This window comes from Lineus longissimus, chromosome 19, assembly GCF_910592395.1.
Source record: "Lineus longissimus chromosome 19, tnLinLong1.2, whole genome shotgun sequence".
Classification (NCBI taxonomy): Eukaryota; Metazoa; Nemertea; class Pilidiophora; order Heteronemertea; family Lineidae; genus Lineus; species Lineus longissimus.
The window spans coordinates 11694802-11714650 of record NC_088326.1 but is presented as its reverse complement, the minus strand read 5'-3'; the positions used below and the strand labels follow the sequence as shown (position 1 = coordinate 11714650).

At 40.5% G+C, this 19849-nt stretch overlaps 1 protein-coding gene across 22 annotated transcripts in view; it reads left to right on the top strand.

Moving 5' to 3' along the window:
• The window catches only part of LOC135502731 (transmembrane and coiled-coil domains protein 1-like), a 75481-nt gene that overhangs the window by 39047 nt on the left and 16585 nt on the right, over positions 1–19849 (top strand). For 18 of the 22 annotated variants that reach the window (XM_064795724.1, XM_064795719.1, XM_064795718.1 and 15 more), the window contains exons 5-12: positions 10308–10328; positions 12322–12351; positions 15213–15396; positions 15674–15836; positions 15969–16194; positions 16473–16517; positions 17751–17783; positions 18321–18400. In XM_064795724.1, the coding sequence (XP_064651794.1) occupies positions 10308–10328; positions 12322–12351; positions 15213–15396; positions 15674–15836; positions 15969–16194; positions 16473–16517; positions 17751–17783; positions 18321–18400 (782 nt within the window). The remainder of the gene's footprint in view (positions 1–10307; positions 10329–12321; positions 12352–15212; positions 15397–15673; positions 15837–15968; positions 16195–16472; positions 16518–17750; positions 17784–18320; positions 18401–19849) is intronic. The other 4 variants (XM_064795717.1, XM_064795720.1, XM_064795723.1 and 1 more) reach the window with 4 other exon arrangements.

The following is a 19849-nucleotide window of genomic DNA, read 5'->3' as shown; positions in this document are numbered from 1 at the left end:
CAAAGTCTAATTGGATTAGGCGTCCCCCTCATGTCTACGAGAAGTTCATTTAGGCACTGTAATCTCGTTACCAACGTCGTTCATCTTGTGAGTGCCTTGTCTTGGTTTTCGCATCGCTGCCGGTGATAATTGTGGCACCCGCTTTGTCTCAATTAGAGCCGGTATTGTTTTACATGCTGAGTAGGTGTCTCAAATTGAAACTGGTTTGCAGCAGTGTACCGATTAACTCCTACACTGTTGAAGCCATTTCTTGGCCTTTTCCGGAGCAGTGGATTGCATTGCTCAACACTGCTTATAGTTTGATCTGATGATATTCAAAATGTTTGCCATCTATAGTATTTGGATCGAACTAATGTTTCCCAGGTGTGTATGGCATGATTTTGGAGAGGCTGCAGCCAAGTGCTGATGAATTAAACTTCTAGTACATGTAGTGCGTGACGTACTCCACACGTCAACCGCACTTGATGGGATGTGTGACACGACGTGCTGTGCACGTCACCAGTATAAAGGGGTTGAATCTGGCTCACAATCTTAAGGTCCTGGTTTTGAATCCTGATTTAGTCACTGTCCCACCCCAGTTTGAGCTCAACTGATTATGAATTGCTCTTTGACCTCTATTGAGACAAAATGTTATAGAGTGTTTTGACAGTCAGTCATGTTGGAGGGCAGAACAGTGATTAGTCGTGCCTGACTTAACTGAGTCAAATGCTGTCATGGTCATTTGGGCTTGCTTTCTTTTGTCTGTGCCTCCAGAATGGCAGGTGATTACCACTCTACAGTTATAGCTGTTGCAAAGCTCTTTGATTAAGGTTTAGGGCAGTGAAATGTTGCAAGGGGCTGCAAACCTGCCGATAATCTTCCTCCCACCTGCATAACCCGTGTCCATTACTGCTCAATTCACAAATTATGGTAATTCCCATAACAGTGACTATTAGCGTCAGGTGCTAACTTATGCATGAAGCCAGCCCTTTGATCACCTGTATGGCAGAGATGAAGCACGAATTCCAGCGCCAAGAAATAAGCTTGAGATTTACTGAACTATGACCGGTTCTGGATGCTCAATTGAAGCAAGATATAACACACATGGTTGTTCGATGCCATTTTAAACCTGTTTCATTTGGATCAATGGGTTGGAGACTCAAAGTTGTCAGATGGCCATGGCATCATGTTTATGTCTTCTTAGATCGGTGAAATTAGAGTAATAGTGAGAGAAATCTCAGGAAGCTGCTACTCCATCGAGCATGACTGGCACTGGAACTGCTCCTTCCGAACGTCAGGTATAAGTGGCTCAATGTGTATCAATATCGACCAGTTACTGATGACTACATTTGTATGTTTTGCAGGCAGATGAAGTGACATTATGTATAACAATACCATCAGAAAGTGCTAATTTAGAAGCTTTTCAACAAATAGTCATGTTGATAGGTTTGCTAATAGTACCATTGGAAAGTGCAAATCAAGAGCTATCCAATGAATTTTCATGCCAATAGGTTTACCGACGGTGCCATCAGAAAGAGCAAATCAAGAGCTTTCCAATGAATGGTCATGCCAATAGGTTTACAGATGGTACCATCAGAAGGAGCACATCAAGAGCTTTCCAATGAATGGTCATGTCAATAGGTTTACGAATGGCACCATTTGAGAGTGCTCACCAAGAGCTTTCCAATGAATGGTCATGTCAATAGGTTTACGGACAGTACCAACAGAAAGAGCACAGCAAGAGCTTTCCAATGAATGGTCATGTCAATAGGTTTACAGACGGTACCATCAGAAGGAGCACATCAAGAGCTTTCCAATGAATGGTCATGTCAATAGGTTTACAGACGGTACCATCAGTCTAGAAGGAGCACATCAAGAGCTTTCCAATGAATGGTCATGTCAATAGGTTTACAGACTGAACCAACAGAGAGAGCACATCGAGAGCTTTCCAATGAATGGTCATGTCAATGTCAATAGGTTTACAGACGGTACCATCAGAAAGAGCGCACAGAGAGCTTAGGTTTTCGTAAATTTCAACATTTTTAGCAATTTCTGAATCATGCACTTGGCAAGGCTGCTTGGCTGCATTTCAACCAACTGTGTATTCTAGCCATATCTTGGCAAATATCACCTTCATTTTGTACATATTACTATGCAACCTTTAATGCAAGTTTTACATTGATGTTATAAACAACCGATAATTCTCGTGCGATCACAGGCGCCAGACAGCTATTTCAGGATTAAGATCAGATATCAAATAAAATAGTTGCAACATTTGCTGTTATATTGGAAAATCAATATAATCAATAAATCTCAAAGTACTGTAAACACGGACATACTGTGGAGACGCTATTAAGCCGGTTGAAGAGTGCCTGTTGAAAAAGCCTACATTACGTGTAATAGGCCTACCGGACCAAAACCGGCTAAATAGAGTCGACACAGTATTTGCATGCCTTTCATGATCACATCTTTCACCATCATAGATAAATCTAATTGAAGTCACTTTTACGGAATTGTCAAAACTCTTGATCTAAAAAGTTGTCATTTCACAAATCTGTATAATAAAATGGCCACAACTTTCTCTGGGTGTGCGGTATGACATTATGTAGTTTCAATGAAACTTTGCATCAGGGCGGTCGTAATCATGTGAATCGACGAATTCATGCAATGTACGTGAAAGGTTTCAGCGTTCAAATTCCGCAATGACCTTGGAAAGGTCAGCAACTTGCCTCCAAACCCATGAACTTTTTCATCACCATGCATTCACGCCTCAAAACCTCTGCACATTTCCCCACAAACTTCTTCATTATCATGCTTTTACACCTCAAAACACATGACACCTTTCCTCATTAACTCTTCATTGTCGTGCATTCACACCTCAAAACCCATTACACCATGCCCCATAAATATTTCATGATCATTTACACCTTCAACCTCTGTTGCTAAGAAAATGGCAAAAACGAAAATGGGGATATAGATTTCCTTCTGACACCCAGAAAATATTATATTGCATGTCTCCGGCAATGTAGTGCCTGTTAGAAATGCATTATTTATTATCGGTAGGATTGTTTACTGTCCATAATTAGAAAATGGTTGTACCGTTCTGTCCATAAGTAAGTTCCCTTGCCATATTATGGCACACTCTTCATTGGACAACATACTGTAGACATTGGAATGAGTGGCTGCCGTACGAAATCAGATAAGACGGAGATTTTTATTGTATTTAAAATGTGACACTACTTTACGATGTATATCTAAAAGTTGAGGGATTTTCTGTCCCATATAATGGCCCACTCTTCATTCGAGAATATATTTGACATTGGAACAAGTGGCTGTCATGGGAAATCAGATAAGATGGAGATTTTTATTATTCACGTTATTTATACATAATAAGTTGAAGCTTTGGGATTGAAATGTGACACTGCTTCATCATGTATGAATAAAAATTGCTTCCCGGGGTCAGCTTACATGTATTGTATTATGCCAGTCCTCTGGCTGCAATCCACCTTGATCCAGTTCAAGCTGCCGCCTGATCTCCGTCTGTCAATGTATCATCAATCACAATCTTCAAAGACAGCTTACAGCTAATCCCTTAAGATGCATCATCTATCTGTTTGAGGCTAACCTTGCTTGCGGAATAACGTAAACCACAATTTTTTGCACCTTTTTGCTGACGATTCATTAAAAAATTGCAGAAAAATTAAATATTCATGACATAGACTTCAGTAGATTACAAAATTTCTTTCCATTTTCCTCTAAAGTAAAAAATTTTAGGATGTTTATGAAATCTGTTGGGAAAAAAGGTCTGTTAAAATGTCTCTTTCAAACGTCCCTTCCTCAATAGCCTCAGCACTGGCACTTCACATAGCCAAGCTTGGAGAACAGACGTCGCAGAGGCTAGCTGCTCATAGCTTTGAGGTCAAATTTCCCCTTCAACAAATTACTTCGCCACTTGAGGGCCCATCCACTTTGTTGTATCAGGTCGAATTTCTTCTCCGGTCTTTCTAATCATGCTGGTCTTCCACATTAAATGAGATGGTTGCCCGCAAAAATGAAACAGTTTCTGAAGATTGCCGCAACAAATGTAAAAGATGATGAGGCCATTTGTTTGGTCCGAGCCCAATTCTTTGCGAATCTGAGATGCCAGGCTATGGAAACGAATAGCCATCTGTAGACAAACCAGTGGTTAGTATTCATGGTCTCCAGCATCAATAAGAAGATGCACATTTGTCAATTTTTGAGAAATTGGCTTTCTTCCATTTTCTCCATGTGTCATTTAGGCTCATCTTCTGTGCAACAAGCGCCTGGTTTTGCTGTGACCGGTCACAAATGGTCAGAGTCAACATGTAGCAATCTAATGGAAAACCCTTGCAAAATCATTAAAAATCTTCTCAAATTCCACCAGTAAAAATCTTCTCAAATTCCACCAGTGAGTGTGCCCGCCATTATGTTGTGCAGTTTATCTACATACGTGACCCCTCACAGCAAAACCAGGCGCATTTCGCCCACAGAAGATGAGCCTGAATGACAACAGGAGAAGCAAATGAAAGAAATTGATGTATGCAGATTTCACAAGAGGCAGACAATTGTGAAAAGAACAACCAGTCAACGGGCCAAGCCAAGAACAGCTATTGTCGTGGTTTGTCATGCACTTCAGTATACATCATAGAAAATTGAGTGATGGTGTCATTAAACCAGTATTTTGGTCTACCGAGCAGAGTGTGCCTTATGGCCTGTCAGACCAGTTGTGACCCGCTCTACCAAAACTAGGCGCTTGTCGCATCTGAACTTGACAGGTTGATACGGACTTGTTGTTCATTTCCCTATTGTAGACCTTTTGTGAAATGTGACCAAATCAGTTTGTAATAGATTTCACGAAAGGTCTACAATAGGGAAATGAACAACAAGTCCGTATCAACCTGTCGAGTTCAGATGCGACAAGCGCCTAGTTTTGGTAGAGCGAGTCACAGTTATCCATCTACCGTGATGAAGTGCTTGATTTCATCTTTTGTGCAATGCTCATGCATCTCTTATGCACCAATAGGCTTTTTGACATTATCCAATCTATCTTTCGGTCGTGCAGACATGCGGCCATTCGGGCGACCAACTACAGTTAACTGCGTGACACGATAATTGTCTATCCTCTGCGTGGCAAATTAGGTCCGGTCTGCTTTCCGTCCATTTCTTGACATCGTCAGACAAATCCTCTTTGACTGATATTAATCATTTCCTTATCAATATCTCTGAGGTCTTTCACCCGGAATAGCGGAATAGCGTTTAATTCACCCCAAGTGTCCTCATTCGTAATATTTCAGGGGCGGTCCCGGACAGCTGTCCGAAATGCATTTTTATGCCATTCTATTTATATTTAGGTCATTTACAGATTAGAAGTAATGGCTTCATGACCGGATTGGGTCTTTGCCCACTTTTATCACAAAGGCTTTCATGCGGAAGTGTGTCATGTTTATCGGCAGATATGATGTTTTATCGGCTGATAAAAGTTTGAATTCGGCTAATTCATTCAAAGAGACGATCGAGGACTTCCATGTTTACTCGTGGCTTGAAGCATATCTGGAAGTATTTTAGTGCATTTTCTGTGCAACAGGTTTTGGATTCAGTTCAATTTTAATGTGGAGCATCCGTAGACAGTGGCTTTGGGATTCTGTTAGATTTTGATGTGGAGCATCCGTAGACAGTGGCTTTGGGGTTCTGTTAGATTTTGATGTGGAGCATCCGTAGACAGTGGCTTTGGGGTTCTGTTAGATTTTGATGTGGAGCATCCGTAGACAGTGGCTTTGGGGTTCTGTTAGATTTTGATGTGGAGCACCCGTAGACAGTGGCTTTGGGGTTCTGTTAGATTTTGATGTGGAGCATCCGTATACAGTGGCTTTGGGGTTCTGTTAGATTTTGATGTGGAGCATCCGTAGACAGTGGCTTTGGGATTCTGTTAGATTTTGATGTGGAGCATCCGTAGACAGTGGCTTTGGGGTTCTGTTCGATTTTGATGTGGAGCATCCGTAGACAGTGGCTTTGGGATTCTGTTAGATTTTGATGTGGAGCATCCGTAGACAGTGGCTTTGGGATTCTGTTAGATTTTGATGTGGAGTGTCCGTAGGCAGTGGCTTTGGGGTTCTGTTTGATTTTGGTGTGGAGCATCCGTAGACAGTGGCTTTGGGGTTCTGTTAGATTTTGATGTGGAGCATCCGTAGACATTGGCTTTGGGATTCTGTTCCATTTTGATGTGGAGCATCTGTAGACAGTGGCTTTGGGGTTCTGTTGATTTTGATGTGGAGCATCCGTAGACATTGGCTTTGGGATTCTGTTAGATTTTGATGTGGTATTGCTACTGCTTTGGGATTCTGATCCGAAAGCAAGGCTGGGAGTCTGATCTTGAAAACAAAGCACTGACTCCCACCCTTGAAATTGGCATTCACTTCATTTTGGAAGAGTTCTGATTACTTTAGGATTACAAGTTTGAGCCAGAATGGCTTCGCCTATGGTCAGCCTTTAAAATTTTGGAATAGTCTCTGATTGGTGAAACTAGGGTATTGCTGGTGGATTTCAGTGCAGTGGTCTTGACACAGAAAATGAGTTGGAAACTTGCTCTCAGTACTTGAAGTATCAGTCAATGAGTTTGTTATTCAAGTATTCTATCCAACATTCAGGGCGAAGGTCTCTTAAGCACATTAAGCATTATGCTATTCTCCATTTTAGAACAAGGCCATCACATACAATGCATTGTCTAATTTGTCGGTCGAGATCATTGACCTTAATATCATGCCAGTAAGAGCTGTGAAAATTGTCAGCTGCCTAGAGTACACTGTGAAGTTTTGGCAAGCTTTCTCTATTTGCAAAGGCGCTGTCAAAATACAGTATCAAAAAGCTGGAAATTTCAACTTTCATGCATCAACCATTAGCTTTCTGCAGCAAATGCGGCATTCTGTGCTCTCCGCCCTGGCATGTCTGGTAAACTTTTAAATTTCTGATCTAGGTTGTGTTGATGGTCGCAGTTAGTAGCAGTGGAGACTGGAATTGACTGGTTTGTAAATTGAAATACACAACAAAACTGAATGAAGAGGAAAAACTTGCAGAATGAAATGTACAAGGAACAGAAAGATATAGGAGACACTTTATGAAATTCGCACTACAAATTATAATTTTTTTAAATATTGAGGAATTCACCGTTTATAGGATAATAAAGGATGTCACGGGCAGGGATAGTTTCGTGATAGACAGTTTATCGGAAGTCCATAAGTTAGGTTTATTTGAAATAATGAAATAGATGTTCCAGGAACTCATGACCGATATCTATTTTTAGGACATCATTTGAAATTCTCAGAAAGCTTTGATCTGTTATCGCAATGAATGGTTGGATATATTTGTTGGATGTATATAATGTTGACGTGATCGGAGATTGGAGGAAAGACATGTGATATTCGTCATCAAAACGACATCATAATCTGAAATATTTGGCGATTACGTTGACGAGGTCAGCAGTCTGTGTGTCACTGGGAGGAAGTACGCATGACATGGTAATAGAATTAGTCGCGGCTAAAAATAATCGAATTCTTCAACTTGGACCAAAAAGGATTCACTTAACTTTGGTAAAAAAGGATAGACGTTTGGTATTCGTTTTGTGATAACGTGGTCAAAACTGCTGGTAATGAACTCAAATCTGATTGGATTAGACTCGTGGTGACAAAATGGCGGTGCAGACGCCGAATAGTAAAATGCCGGTACTGATTTTGCCACCAGAGGGCATGAATGATTTCGCGAGTGCCCGGCTACTCCAGGTGCCGAACCATTACAAACCGAGGAGGCTGCATATTTCGAAGTCGATGGAAAACTTGGATGATAGGTAAATAAAAGTTTGGGTTGTTTTGCCTGGGTTATGTTGTGTCTATTTATCGGTTGGTGCTAGAAGTAATGCGGGAAGTTGACGTAAGAAATGTCGGTCCTGAAAAGCCATGGATTGTGGACAGTGGTGAAACTGTCGACAATCTCTAGTAAATTTGCATCCACTGATCAAATTGAACTTTATATTGTTAACACGGTTTCAATGGTGTAGGTCAAGTCCTAATGCTAGGGAGTATATGTTCAAGATATTTCCCTTCCATCTGTAAATAGATTTCCAATGGTATCACCATCAGTTAAGTCACTCTCAGTATGCATAAGGTTTGTAGATTTTGACCCTTTATGGCCGCAAGTGAAAATGTCATGTGCGTCAAAATAACGGAGTTTGCAGTATAACGACCTTGTTGGACATACGACCTTTTGGGCTTGGGAGAGTCAAGTTGGGAATAAGTCGGTGGGGCCGGGATGGTTGTCAATGAAGAGGCAGCAGCCATGATTTAAAAGAGTTTGATGATGTTATAGTGTCTCGTAAGCCTTCATAGGCTGGCATTATTGTACGTAATGGTGACACTTTAATAAATAGATATATATATACGTCTAATATAGGCTTCCTCCTTCACCGATGCCTGTTGCAAAAAGGTTTTAACCCTCTTTATGGCCCAAGGCAACATCTGTTTGTATGTAGACCTGATTAGCCAGGCTCAAAGCTGAAACCGTTCAGTGTGAAGCCATCTGACCGCCTACACAACACAGCAACCATGTGGAAAATTGTGATATATTGCAAGCTTTATCACCGCAATGGTGATGGGATGTTGGAGACCAGAATTTTTTTCCCGTGATTGGATGGGGTGCAACTACAATGAGTTGCCAAATGCCTTGATCTATTCATGTATATGTTGGCAAGTATATTTTACCTTGGGTGTCCTGCAAAGCAAATTTTGACATTGCGAAAATAAGGCTTGTAGAAAAAATGGTGGAAATCACGTTGAGGTTCTCAAACTGATGATGCGTCTCTGTCTTTAGTGTTTAAAATTTGATTTCGCTACTGTTTTTGTTTTGAGAGATTGAAGACGGATATCAGACATCAGTTTGAAAAAAAAAGGTCCTTTGGTGTCGTGGGATATCCTCATCACACTGAAGAAAAACCGCAAGAGTGATAGACATGTAGGGTTCGTACAAGGGCCCCGTTTCAAGGTAGCTTTCGATTTGAGGCTGCTTACTTTGAGAGGTGGCTAGCCTCGTCTCGGAGACTACCTTCAGGGAGGTGATTGCCATTTCCAAAAGTGCTCCTACGCTGTAAACAGCGATTACACAAAAATATCTCGGCGACTTGCCTTTGAAATTTTCACAACACCTTAACATGCGAAAAGTGCTCGACAATACAGCCAACTCTACATTTATTTACCGTAGAAGCGATTCCAACAATCCAACATCTGTCCTGTTTGCACAGTACTCCAGAAGAACAGAGACGGTGTATTTGCCAACATCTCATCTTAACTAAGCCTCGAGAGCTTCGCCTCGTTGGCGAACACTTACGATGTCGCACTCTTCTGTTGGATGGCGTTACTTGTCAGAAATGAATAGAAAATAGGAATTGATTCACACTCTTACCTGGTAGAAGCTTTCCTGAGGGTTATCACAGTGTCTGGGCGATTTTTTGTGCTACTGTGTTTGGGCACCAATGATAACTGTTGGGCTGGTGACTCCACCCGTTTAGGCCAGGAAATGGCATGAACGAGTTTGACATAAATCCACGCGTACCTGTATGAACGAAAAAATGGGATCGTCTTAAAAAATTCAAATAGAACGCTATAATCGAAATACTGAAGGTCAGGCCTGCCCTATTGGCGTCATTTCTTTGGGTTTAAAGATTTTATTTGATATTTTGAAAATTTAAATCCGTCAACCATAGCAGCGCACCCTATACCTGGCCTACACATAGACATCTCGTTGCTTCTGATTTAAGCCTGTAAATGAATAGTACCACTCCCACCGCCTCCACAAAATAGATATCGATGGTATCTCCGATAGCTTTGCTGTACAAGCTAAAAACCGATCCAATCTCTTCATGATATTGGGAGGGAAAGCCGGCTAAAACTGCAGTCTTCCTGAGTTTTCAGGCAGCGAAATTGATATTGTAGGCGTCTGTTTGTTTGCTAAAATAATATACACTGGAACCTTCCTTAGCGGACACCTCTCTATTAAGGACACACTCTCCATTAAGGACACTAGATTTTGTATCCGGTTTACGCAAATTTCCAGATTATGTATCCGGTTAACGCATACACACACAGGTCTCTGATACGGTTGTCGTCTATGCCTATGCCTAACCGTATACGAAATCCTGGAATTTGGTTCCAACTGCTGCCACCTGCAGCGTTGACTCAAAGTCCTCAAAGAAATATTCATCTAAATGTGATTTCCGATTTTTTTCGGACATAATTTAATGTCGAATTTTTCGTGATTTTTTTCAGGAGTTATGCAGTTGCTGACAGGTATGCGGTTTACTCATCCGACATTGCGGTTTTGGGTTCCCTGTCCCCCGACTTACTTATCTCCTTACCTTTTTACCTGGTGTGCGGGTCCTTGATCTTTTTCACATAAAAATATTCGATTTTATTTTCTATCTTTGTGACTGAAGCTACACAAACAAGCAATTCCAGTCGCAGCAATCCTGATTGCAGCACCCGTCACAGGCATTTGTAAACAAGCGATTCATTTTGCATGCAATTTTTATCACAGGTTGCTGTGATTTCAATCGTATGTCTGCAGGACACTTAAATGCAGAACGTCATAGCCCAAAGGTGGCAGCAGCGGATATCGGTGTTAACTTCACGTTACCTTCACTTTAACATCTATCCTTTTGCCTTATATTATTCGTTTTCACTACAATATTAGTTGTCCCCCATTCTTTCGTCTTTCAATAACTTCCTGTCGCAAGGGCATCATGGGTAATCGTATCGTTGGGAATAGGTCTCTCGTTTCAAAAGACAGGTTGTGGAAGAATCGTTCATAATATCCCATTGACTTCTTTACACCCACCGGTCCAAATCTTGCTTATTTTGTCATTCCTAGAAAGTTCCTTGTCTATTGGAGTCACAGATTCCCCTTACTAGTTGGGGACTATTGCCGCTTTGGGAGTTTAGCTCAAAAACGGGAGGTTACCTCGAAATCGGGAGGTTGATGAGATATTACCTCCCAAACGGGATATTAGGTTGATGCGCGAATGGGAGGAAGTTCAGAATGGGTGGAGATTCAGAATCAAAATGTCCATTCTCAGGACTTTACTTTATTTGGGACGTGTCTGACATATGGTAATAATTTTTATAAATTTCCCAAAAATTGGTGATTTAAAAAGAATTCAGTACCTTTAATGAAGACATATTTTCGCTCACTCATTCCTCGCAAGTTTGCCTAGCAGGACAACTTCACTATAAGGGACAGTGGTGTTGTGTCCCAAAAGGGTTGTTTTTACAAAACCAGACCTGTTTAATCAGGACACCTCCCTATTAAGGACAGCATTTGTCAGTCCCAAGGGTGTCCTTAATAGAGAGGTTCTACTTACATGTACTTTAAAGTCAGCCATCTTCAATCTGTTATTATAATATTAGACTTTAGTGGGTGGATTCTGTTTATAATTAACAGATCTTTAACTAGCAGGATGGATATCTATAATTAGCAATCACTTCAGTATCAAAAATGTATTAAAACCCCAGGGATAAAGCTAAAATAATCGATATCAGATTGAAGTTGTTACAGTTAACATTAAAAAGACCAGGGGGCGTTCTACTGGGACTTGACGCTATTCTTGTTGATAACATCTGAAATTTTACTTGAAGAACTTGAAAAAGTGATTACATACATTCATTCCTTATCAATTAGGATAATGATATTTGCATAGCGGTGCTCAGATGATTGAGTGGAAAACACATTCTTTTCTTTAATAGGACATTCCGATAGCACAAACTATTGAATGCCAATGCGCTCGTTCAAACTTCGAAATTCGAACTTTGACATTTTTTGATTATGTAAATACACATTTGGTGTACATTTGTAAATTTCAACATTGCTGTTGTGTATACCAATATAGATACTCTAATTTCACCAATATAAGACCGGTTATGAATCAGAATAGTCACTTGATGTTGGATATAAATTGGCCCATAGCAGCAATTTGCGACTTGATATTTGCTAAGAAGTGCCTGGGCCATTGTTAATGTTCATAGTGGTTATAGTAATGAAGAGCAGTACAGCTCTAATATAAGTCAAATGCTCTTTAAAGTATGTCAATTCAGAACTTATACAGTCTGATAATGTAAATATCATGTTGTCAAATTCTGTATGTTGACTATCACTGCCACCTCAGCTATTTAATAAATACCACAAATGTTCACATATTCCTATCAAATATTTACTCTAATTTGTATTATTTCGTATTATTCATTTCTTTTTCTTTTCATTTCTGATGATTTCGTGTCCTTATTTCAGAAGTTTGCCTCTGTTTGATCAGAAAGCTCGGTAGGTTGGTTGTAGGAGGCTTCATGCTGGAAATCACGCTTTAGCAACGTCGAAAGCTTCTGTCTCACTAGTTGGTTAAATTCATATGTAACTACAGATGGGGGGAGGGGGTGGGTGGAGTTCTGCCTATAATTGGCTGTAAATATTAGATCTATCTGTCAAGGGGGGGCAATAGGTTGTGTTTTTAAGTTGCTGTAAATTTTAGAGCTATTATCCGCCATGGGGGGGGGGGGATTAGTTTGTGCCCAGACGTGGCTGTGAATATTCGATCTATCATCAGGGGGAGGGGGGCATTAGGGCATCATCCATATCAGTTTCATCCAGAAAGAAAATTATTTCTAAGAGTGCATTGGTAAAATATTCACATTATACAACGTAACCAGCTTATTACTTTGCACAACAAAGCTTAATGACTGTATACAGTCACATCTGGGGCTGGCTGCTGTTCGAATCAATTGCTTCTGTCAGTAGCAGTAGTATAGATACAGTGGAACCTCCCTTAGTGGACACCTCTTCTATAAGGACACCCTCTCTATTAAGGACACTAGTTTTCGTCCTAAGTTGGGTGTTTCCATTGAACTCGACCTCTCTAATCCAGACACTTCTCTACCAAGGACAGTACTTGTCAGTCCTTAGTAGAGATGTTCTACTGTACGTGCCAAGTACATATGTAAGGAAATAAGGCCCTTCAAGAAAACATTCATGTAATGCAACTCAACCAGATTTATCACCCTGTGCAAGCAGTTTTTCTGACTGTTTCACATATTTCACTGCTAGCGTCTGATGTACTTTCCACTTGTCTTCACCGTAGCTTCATTGGTCTAAGTCGACTGTGGACACAGTGAGCGCTGCATACCTGGCCGGTTTGCTTGAAAACATGTTTTCAGTGCGTTTTTTAAAGTGGTTTATAACAGCCAAGCCCCATTCACCAACATTTGAAAAAATTAGCGTTGATAAATTTACGGTAAAAATTTCTGACTGGCAGACGCCTTATCTGCATATCTGGTAAATCTGCAATGTGAGGTGTTTTGTTGATATTGTTATTTCCCAGAAATAATCGTGAAACAGTGCGAAAGAAAACTCAACTCCCACGAAATATGCTTATATGACCCGCCAACACGTCTAAATACATAAACGCCCATCGGCTATTTACAGGAAGTTTATGACCCTTTATTTCTCGCTGCGTTTGTCATAATGTTTTTATGAATCGATCCAATTGCATACCCAGCATGGCATTCCATTGTTGATAAGCTCATAAATGAGATTTATCACGGCCTTTAGTCCAAATTGGTTTACGATTACCGCTTAATTTTTTTGGTCCTTGACGCTTAAGAGCAGACGACCACAAGCCTCAGTTTGTTTACAGCCTGGCTGATGGCACAAATCGGCCAAATGTCAGAACTATGTCGGAACTGTCGGAGATCAAGTTGGAAATTAGAAGTGCCTAATGGCAGAGTTTTATGCCGCATGTGAACAGGTTAAAAACCACAGAAACCATTGCAACCTCATCACTGCTAAACCTGACAAAAATATTTCGGAACAAATTCAAGAATTTTGTTCAGATCATTGAAACAAACGACACTTCTTCAATGTTCAGGTCACTAACCCCATGTGTTTGAGGAAAATGTTTTTGAACAAATTGAAGAAAGTTAGTTTCTATCATTAAAATGATAAATACCTCTTGAAATTTGTTCTTGCCCAGCGTTTGTTTATGGAGAAAATGATGATTTTAAATGTCATCTGCTCAGGTCTGGGCTTGAAAGAGTTAGCATCTGATATTGACACTAACACACACAGCATGCAGATCTAGTGTAAAGTAAATATTGTCTCATGTTCATTATCAATCAGAATCCTCTCATCACCTTTCAGTTGGGGTATTGCGCAATTCCCTCTGCTATACAACATAAACAAAGTATTTTGGGAAAAGTTGGAGAAACAAAGTTCAGACTATCATAATGAGCAACCGTTCTTCAAATATTTTTCAAACCGCACCTAAATTCTTTGAGACAATGGTGATTTTAAATGTCGTCTGCTCAGGTCTGGGCTTGGAAGAGTTACCGTCTGATGTTGACACCAACAAACTCTGTCTGACGAAGACAAATGGAGATTGAGTGTCATACATGTACAAAGAGATCATTATGAATTATTGTCTCATGATCTGTAGTCAGAGGGATCTTGGGCAATGTCTAGTCTGCATAAGCTGACAAATATCTCAGGAAAAAATTGAAGCAGCACTGTTAAGAGAATCATAAAGATCAACTTTTCCTCAAGTATTTTTCCATTTATGTATACCTTGAGAAAATTGTACTTTGAAAATCGTGTACTAAATGCTGCGTTTGTTGACGTCAATGCTCTCCGCGTCATGAGATCTTGTGTCATGTATAGAGATTAATATGAAATATTGTATCATGTTATGTATAATCAAGCTTATCGTAACGGATATGGGACGAATCGAGCATCGTGGGCGTCGTGTGGTGTTGGATTGTTGATACACACTTGCTCGATTCAATGGTTTTCGGTTTGGGGACTCCTTGCCATGGTCTTTGAATGAGATGTTATAACCCTTGCAGTTCTGAAGCCATTTCTGACTGGGAGGACCCAGTCTTGAGAAGTGGCTAGGGTTGGACAGTGATGACATCTATTGGAGTCCTGAAATAACAACCAATATGGTTCCAATGCCTATCTTCATAATTTTTCAGAGCGTGATAAAGAGAAAAGAACTAAAACTTCTTCAGCATTTGTCTTGAAATTCCGAGTTTTTTTTTTCAGGCCAAAAAGTGTATTTCACCAAAGACACATCTAAACTCACTCACATCGTAAACCGGTCGTAAAATTGACCATTCCCCATTTTCTCTCTCCAGGAAAAAGTCAGTCGACCAAAAAACATTGAAGAAGAAAACTCCGCGCAGCCCCTTGCCCCAGAAGAAGCTCGGCGATGGATCGGCCGGGATTCAACGTGGGCGAGGGGCAAGCAATGTCAGCAATGATTCGTATCTCTCCGGCTCGATGCTCGACGCGCATCACCTGTCGGAGGATGACGGCGCGGTAGGTTGATGTCTTGCCACCAGGGGGCGGGTTGAGGTGGATTTCTTGCAACACGTTACTGAAACCTGTTGGGCTGCCAGAAAAAGGGGTAGGCCTTTGTGTCACTTTGGCTGAATAAAAGTTGGCCCAATGCGGGCAAAGAACTTAGCAATGTGTATCACAGGGGTTGGCCGAGAATGAAAAAAGAATGTGTCACAGGAGTTGGCCCAGTGTGGGCAAAGAATGTCTCACTGTGTGTCACAGGAGTTGGTCTAAGATTTTAACTTTTGATTTGCAGATGGATGGGTACCACACGAACGGTGGGAGTCTGGATAATATGCTGGACGATGTTGATAATCAGACGTCGGACCCGATGCGGGCAAAGAACGCCATCGAACACCTGCAACAGAAGATTGCACGAACACGGGAACTCATTAAAATGGAGCAGATTTCTAAAGAAGGTGAGTAGTTGTCAGGTTTGTGACCTTGGGCAAGAGTAAACATACCAAGTGAGGTAAACATTACGAGTCACATGTGGATCGTATGTTTGACGAACCTTCCCTGAAATCATGCAATTCTTTGTTTTCTTTCAGAAAATGTGAATGAGTATCTCAAGCTGTCCTTGAATGCAGATAAGCAGCAGGTGCAGCGAATAAAAACAGTTTTCGAGAAGAAGAACATCAAGTCGACTCAGAATATCACCCAACTTCAGAAGAAGTTGGAAAATTATCAGAAAAAAGTTCGGGATGTGGAGCAGTACGGAGTCATGAGTCATAAACAGCCTCGTGAAGTACTCAGGGACATGGGGCAGGGGTTGAAGTGAGTATTGAGTCTTTGAGTATTGAGTGATGAGTGATGAGTCATAAACAGTCCTGTGAACTACTCAGGACAGAGGGCAGTCCCGAGTATTGTGTCATCAATTTAGGGCTCGACATGGATTAACAAATCATAATCACCCTCATGCAGTACTCGGGCTGTACGAGTTAAGAAACCGTTTGGTTACGACGGCTTCTATTCAGCCGATATCCAGTTAATGATATATCCCTTCTTTTCACCCCTTCTGCGTTGCCATGGTAACCATCTTGTATCTCTTTCAGGGGTGTTGGTGCTAATATCCGGGATGGAATAACGGGCTTCTCAGGGTAAGATAGCAGTGACATCTAGTGACACAAGTAGACACTTTAGATTGTTTTTTTCTCACCTCTCTTTAACGTTTTCGATTAATAGGACGGCGCTTACTGAAGCCACGACTGGATTGAGATCTTCCGTGTGACCCCTTAGTGCCACCTAACTGTAAGATGTTGAATTAGATGCACCGTGCACTAGGTAATGCTAGGGGTATAATTCATGTAACTACTCCGTTCAAGTTGTCTGAAGTTTTCTGGAGTCAACCGTGTAAATTAATTTCAGAATCAGGCCTTGAATTGCAGTGTTCTTATGCCATTTAAGGGTGCAAGAGGGTGCCACATGTCCCTAAATTTAAAAAAAAATTCCAAAAAAATGTTTTCTATGTTTTCAAAGATAAATGACCCCCTGAAGCATTTTCTGGAAATTTTTGTCCTTGATTTTCAGGATAAGTGAGCCACTTAGAAAAATTCAAAACTTTTTCCCCAAAATTTTGTCCTTGACTTTAGGGATAAGAGACCCACTGAAGCATTTTCTGAACATTTTTTTTTAAACCATGAATTTTTATTTTCAGAACATTTTGTCCTTGATTTTCTGGATAAGTGTAAAGGTGTAAATGCAATTGAAAGGCCTGAGGAAAGATTAACGTATGTGTTTGGAGTGCACATGTCTTCCCGAGAAACTCATGATAACTTGAACCCAAAGGTTTTCCATGCAATTGAAACTAATATGACTAATTCTGCTGTCAAATAATGCTTTGTGTTAGAATGTAGAAAATCTACCTGAATCATGATTTTGTTGTTCAACTGGCTTCTGGGCCTGATCGATCGCTATGATTCTGGTGTTTTCACACGCCGTGATCTACTCCACAAATCGTGGTGTCAGGTGACCTCAGTCATGGCGACTGTTTTGGCAGACAGGCAGTCTCTGGGGAAACTAATTCTATGCACTGATCCTGTGCAATTCTGTCACGAAACAATAGTGTCTCAATCAGAAATACGCCACAAATCCATCCATACACCATAAAAATGGATCACTGAGGTGTTTATTCTTTTTAAACAATTTGACTTTGGGGAGTTCTAAAATCATCCTGAGACAGGATAAGAATGAATATATTCGGGTTGGAACCTACATAAGACAAAATCAGTCATTTTCTTATCGTCTAAGTCTCGCTCGATTCAGGCAGGTTTGCTAACAGTATAAACACCTAGTGATACTAATACCGGATCGCTAATTCTTATTTCTTGCAGCGGTGTGGTCGACAACATAAAAGGCGCCACAGAGTAAGTAGTAACCGTGGTATAGTAACACAGTCTCAAGGTCATCATATTAACCAAGGTCAAGGTCATCATATTAACCAAGGTCAAGGTCATTTGAAAATTACTGAATGTAGTACTAGTTGCAGTAAAGAAGGTCAATGTCATCGTAACTATTTAATTTTAGAAGCACTTGCAAACAAGCGATTTAAATCGCTGTGACAAAAATCGCTCATTTTCAGAGGTCATCGCAGGTGCCTTTTGACAAGAATTGGTGATTGCAGCATCCTGCAATCTGTGCTGCTAAATTTTCCTCAAATTTATCGCTCACCTCAGTCCCTATAATATTTGGTTGGTTACACCTGATGAAGACCTTGTCTCCAAAATTGGGTCATGCCAGCTCTTTTACAATGAAGGTCAAAAATAGGATCCAGGCTGGGCAGTCTGTACCGGGTGCGGGCCAGGGGTACTATACACTACCAAAAGCCTGCTGTAGCGAAGGAGTCAAGTTATTTCAGGCCTAAGGGGTTGATTAATGTAATGAATGTTTGTCTTTCTTTCCAGGACCATTGTATCAAAGCCAAAGGAGTTTGCGTCCTTGATAAAAAATAAATTCGGGAGTGCGGACAATATTCGTAACCTCCGTAAGTATATGCTCAGTAATTCAATCTGGACCCCAGGTGATTGTGTCCAGATTGAATTAATATTTGTCATTCTGCTTCCTAGCTGCACCCGATTTATTTATTCAACCCTTTATTTTGTGTTGTCCGATGTAACGCATACATGTTGTTCCAAAATCCATCCGTGCAAGTGTTCTCTGCTTTACCGTAAACCACAAAACTAGACACAATTCTTTAATTTTGTCAAAGTTCACAATTTTAGTTTCACCGATTACAAAAAGATTTCCAGCCAAAAATATACTTTCGTTCTGCTTATTTCTATAAACTTTAGTATTTTTGCAAAATTTGGGAATCTTGATGGTTTACATTTATATGAGAAGTTTTCAAGAATCCCAAAAAAGGGTGTTGTCTTTAGATGACATCGTATTTCCTTTTAGAAGACTCCCTCTGTGTTGTGAAGTATCATGCATGTTTGGAAGATGTACATTAGCAGTAACTTAGTTGAGTATCCTTTTTGGTAAGCTTTTAAGTTTAGTTATGTGTGTTTTTTGTTAACCCTATTTAGGACAGCAACGGAGAAAATGTCAGAAAATATTAGTATACCCCATCACAAGCCAATGGCACGAATGATCCATCTCCCTGGACTCTCCCCCACCCCACCCTTTTGCCAAAAATGTTTCATGTTATCTTACAGCATCATTCGCTTAGGCTGGTGTTACCCTCAAAGCGTTAGCGCTAATGCTCTTCGTGCAACTGAGCGTCTTAATTGTAATCGTTTTGTGTTGTTGATCTCTCCAGCTTGTCCTTGATTTCATTGGCTTCGCAGTGTGTCCCAAAATAGTGTCTTGTTTTGTTTCATTCTACTCTAGTGATTAGGCTATCGTTTTGTTATCACAGTCTTAGCGATTTTCTCCAAAGATCTTTGCACATGATTGTCTTCTCTGTGATTTTTCTGTCAAATGTCTAAATTCATAATGTACTTGGTAATTTGCTGACCGATTTTATGCCCCAAATTCCATTTTATCAATTAATCATATGCCATGAATTCCTTGAGGTTTTGCAAAAACTTGCCTTATAATCACATGCGAGACCAAAAAATTGTTGAAAATCATATCAAACTCTAGAATATTTCATGATCTAGATAGTTTGGACACCACTGAAACCTATTTCAAGACAACTTTATTCAAATACTTCGATTGGATTTTTGCCATTGTCCATGTTCAATCCAGGCGTTTGATATGTTTTATATCACTATGTTGTATCACATGGGTGTCTGTTTGCGCGCACTCCTTGATACACAACCTCTCACATGAGCAGTTGTGTTTGCCAAGACAACCGCAAATGTGGTTTTCTTGTAAATTTTCTTCTTGTATGTTTTCCGATGTGAACATCCCTCCCCCCCACCCCCACTTGAAACGATTCCCCCTCTCATCCAGAAAGTCTGCATTGAAGGTTAGGGTTAGAACTGTGATT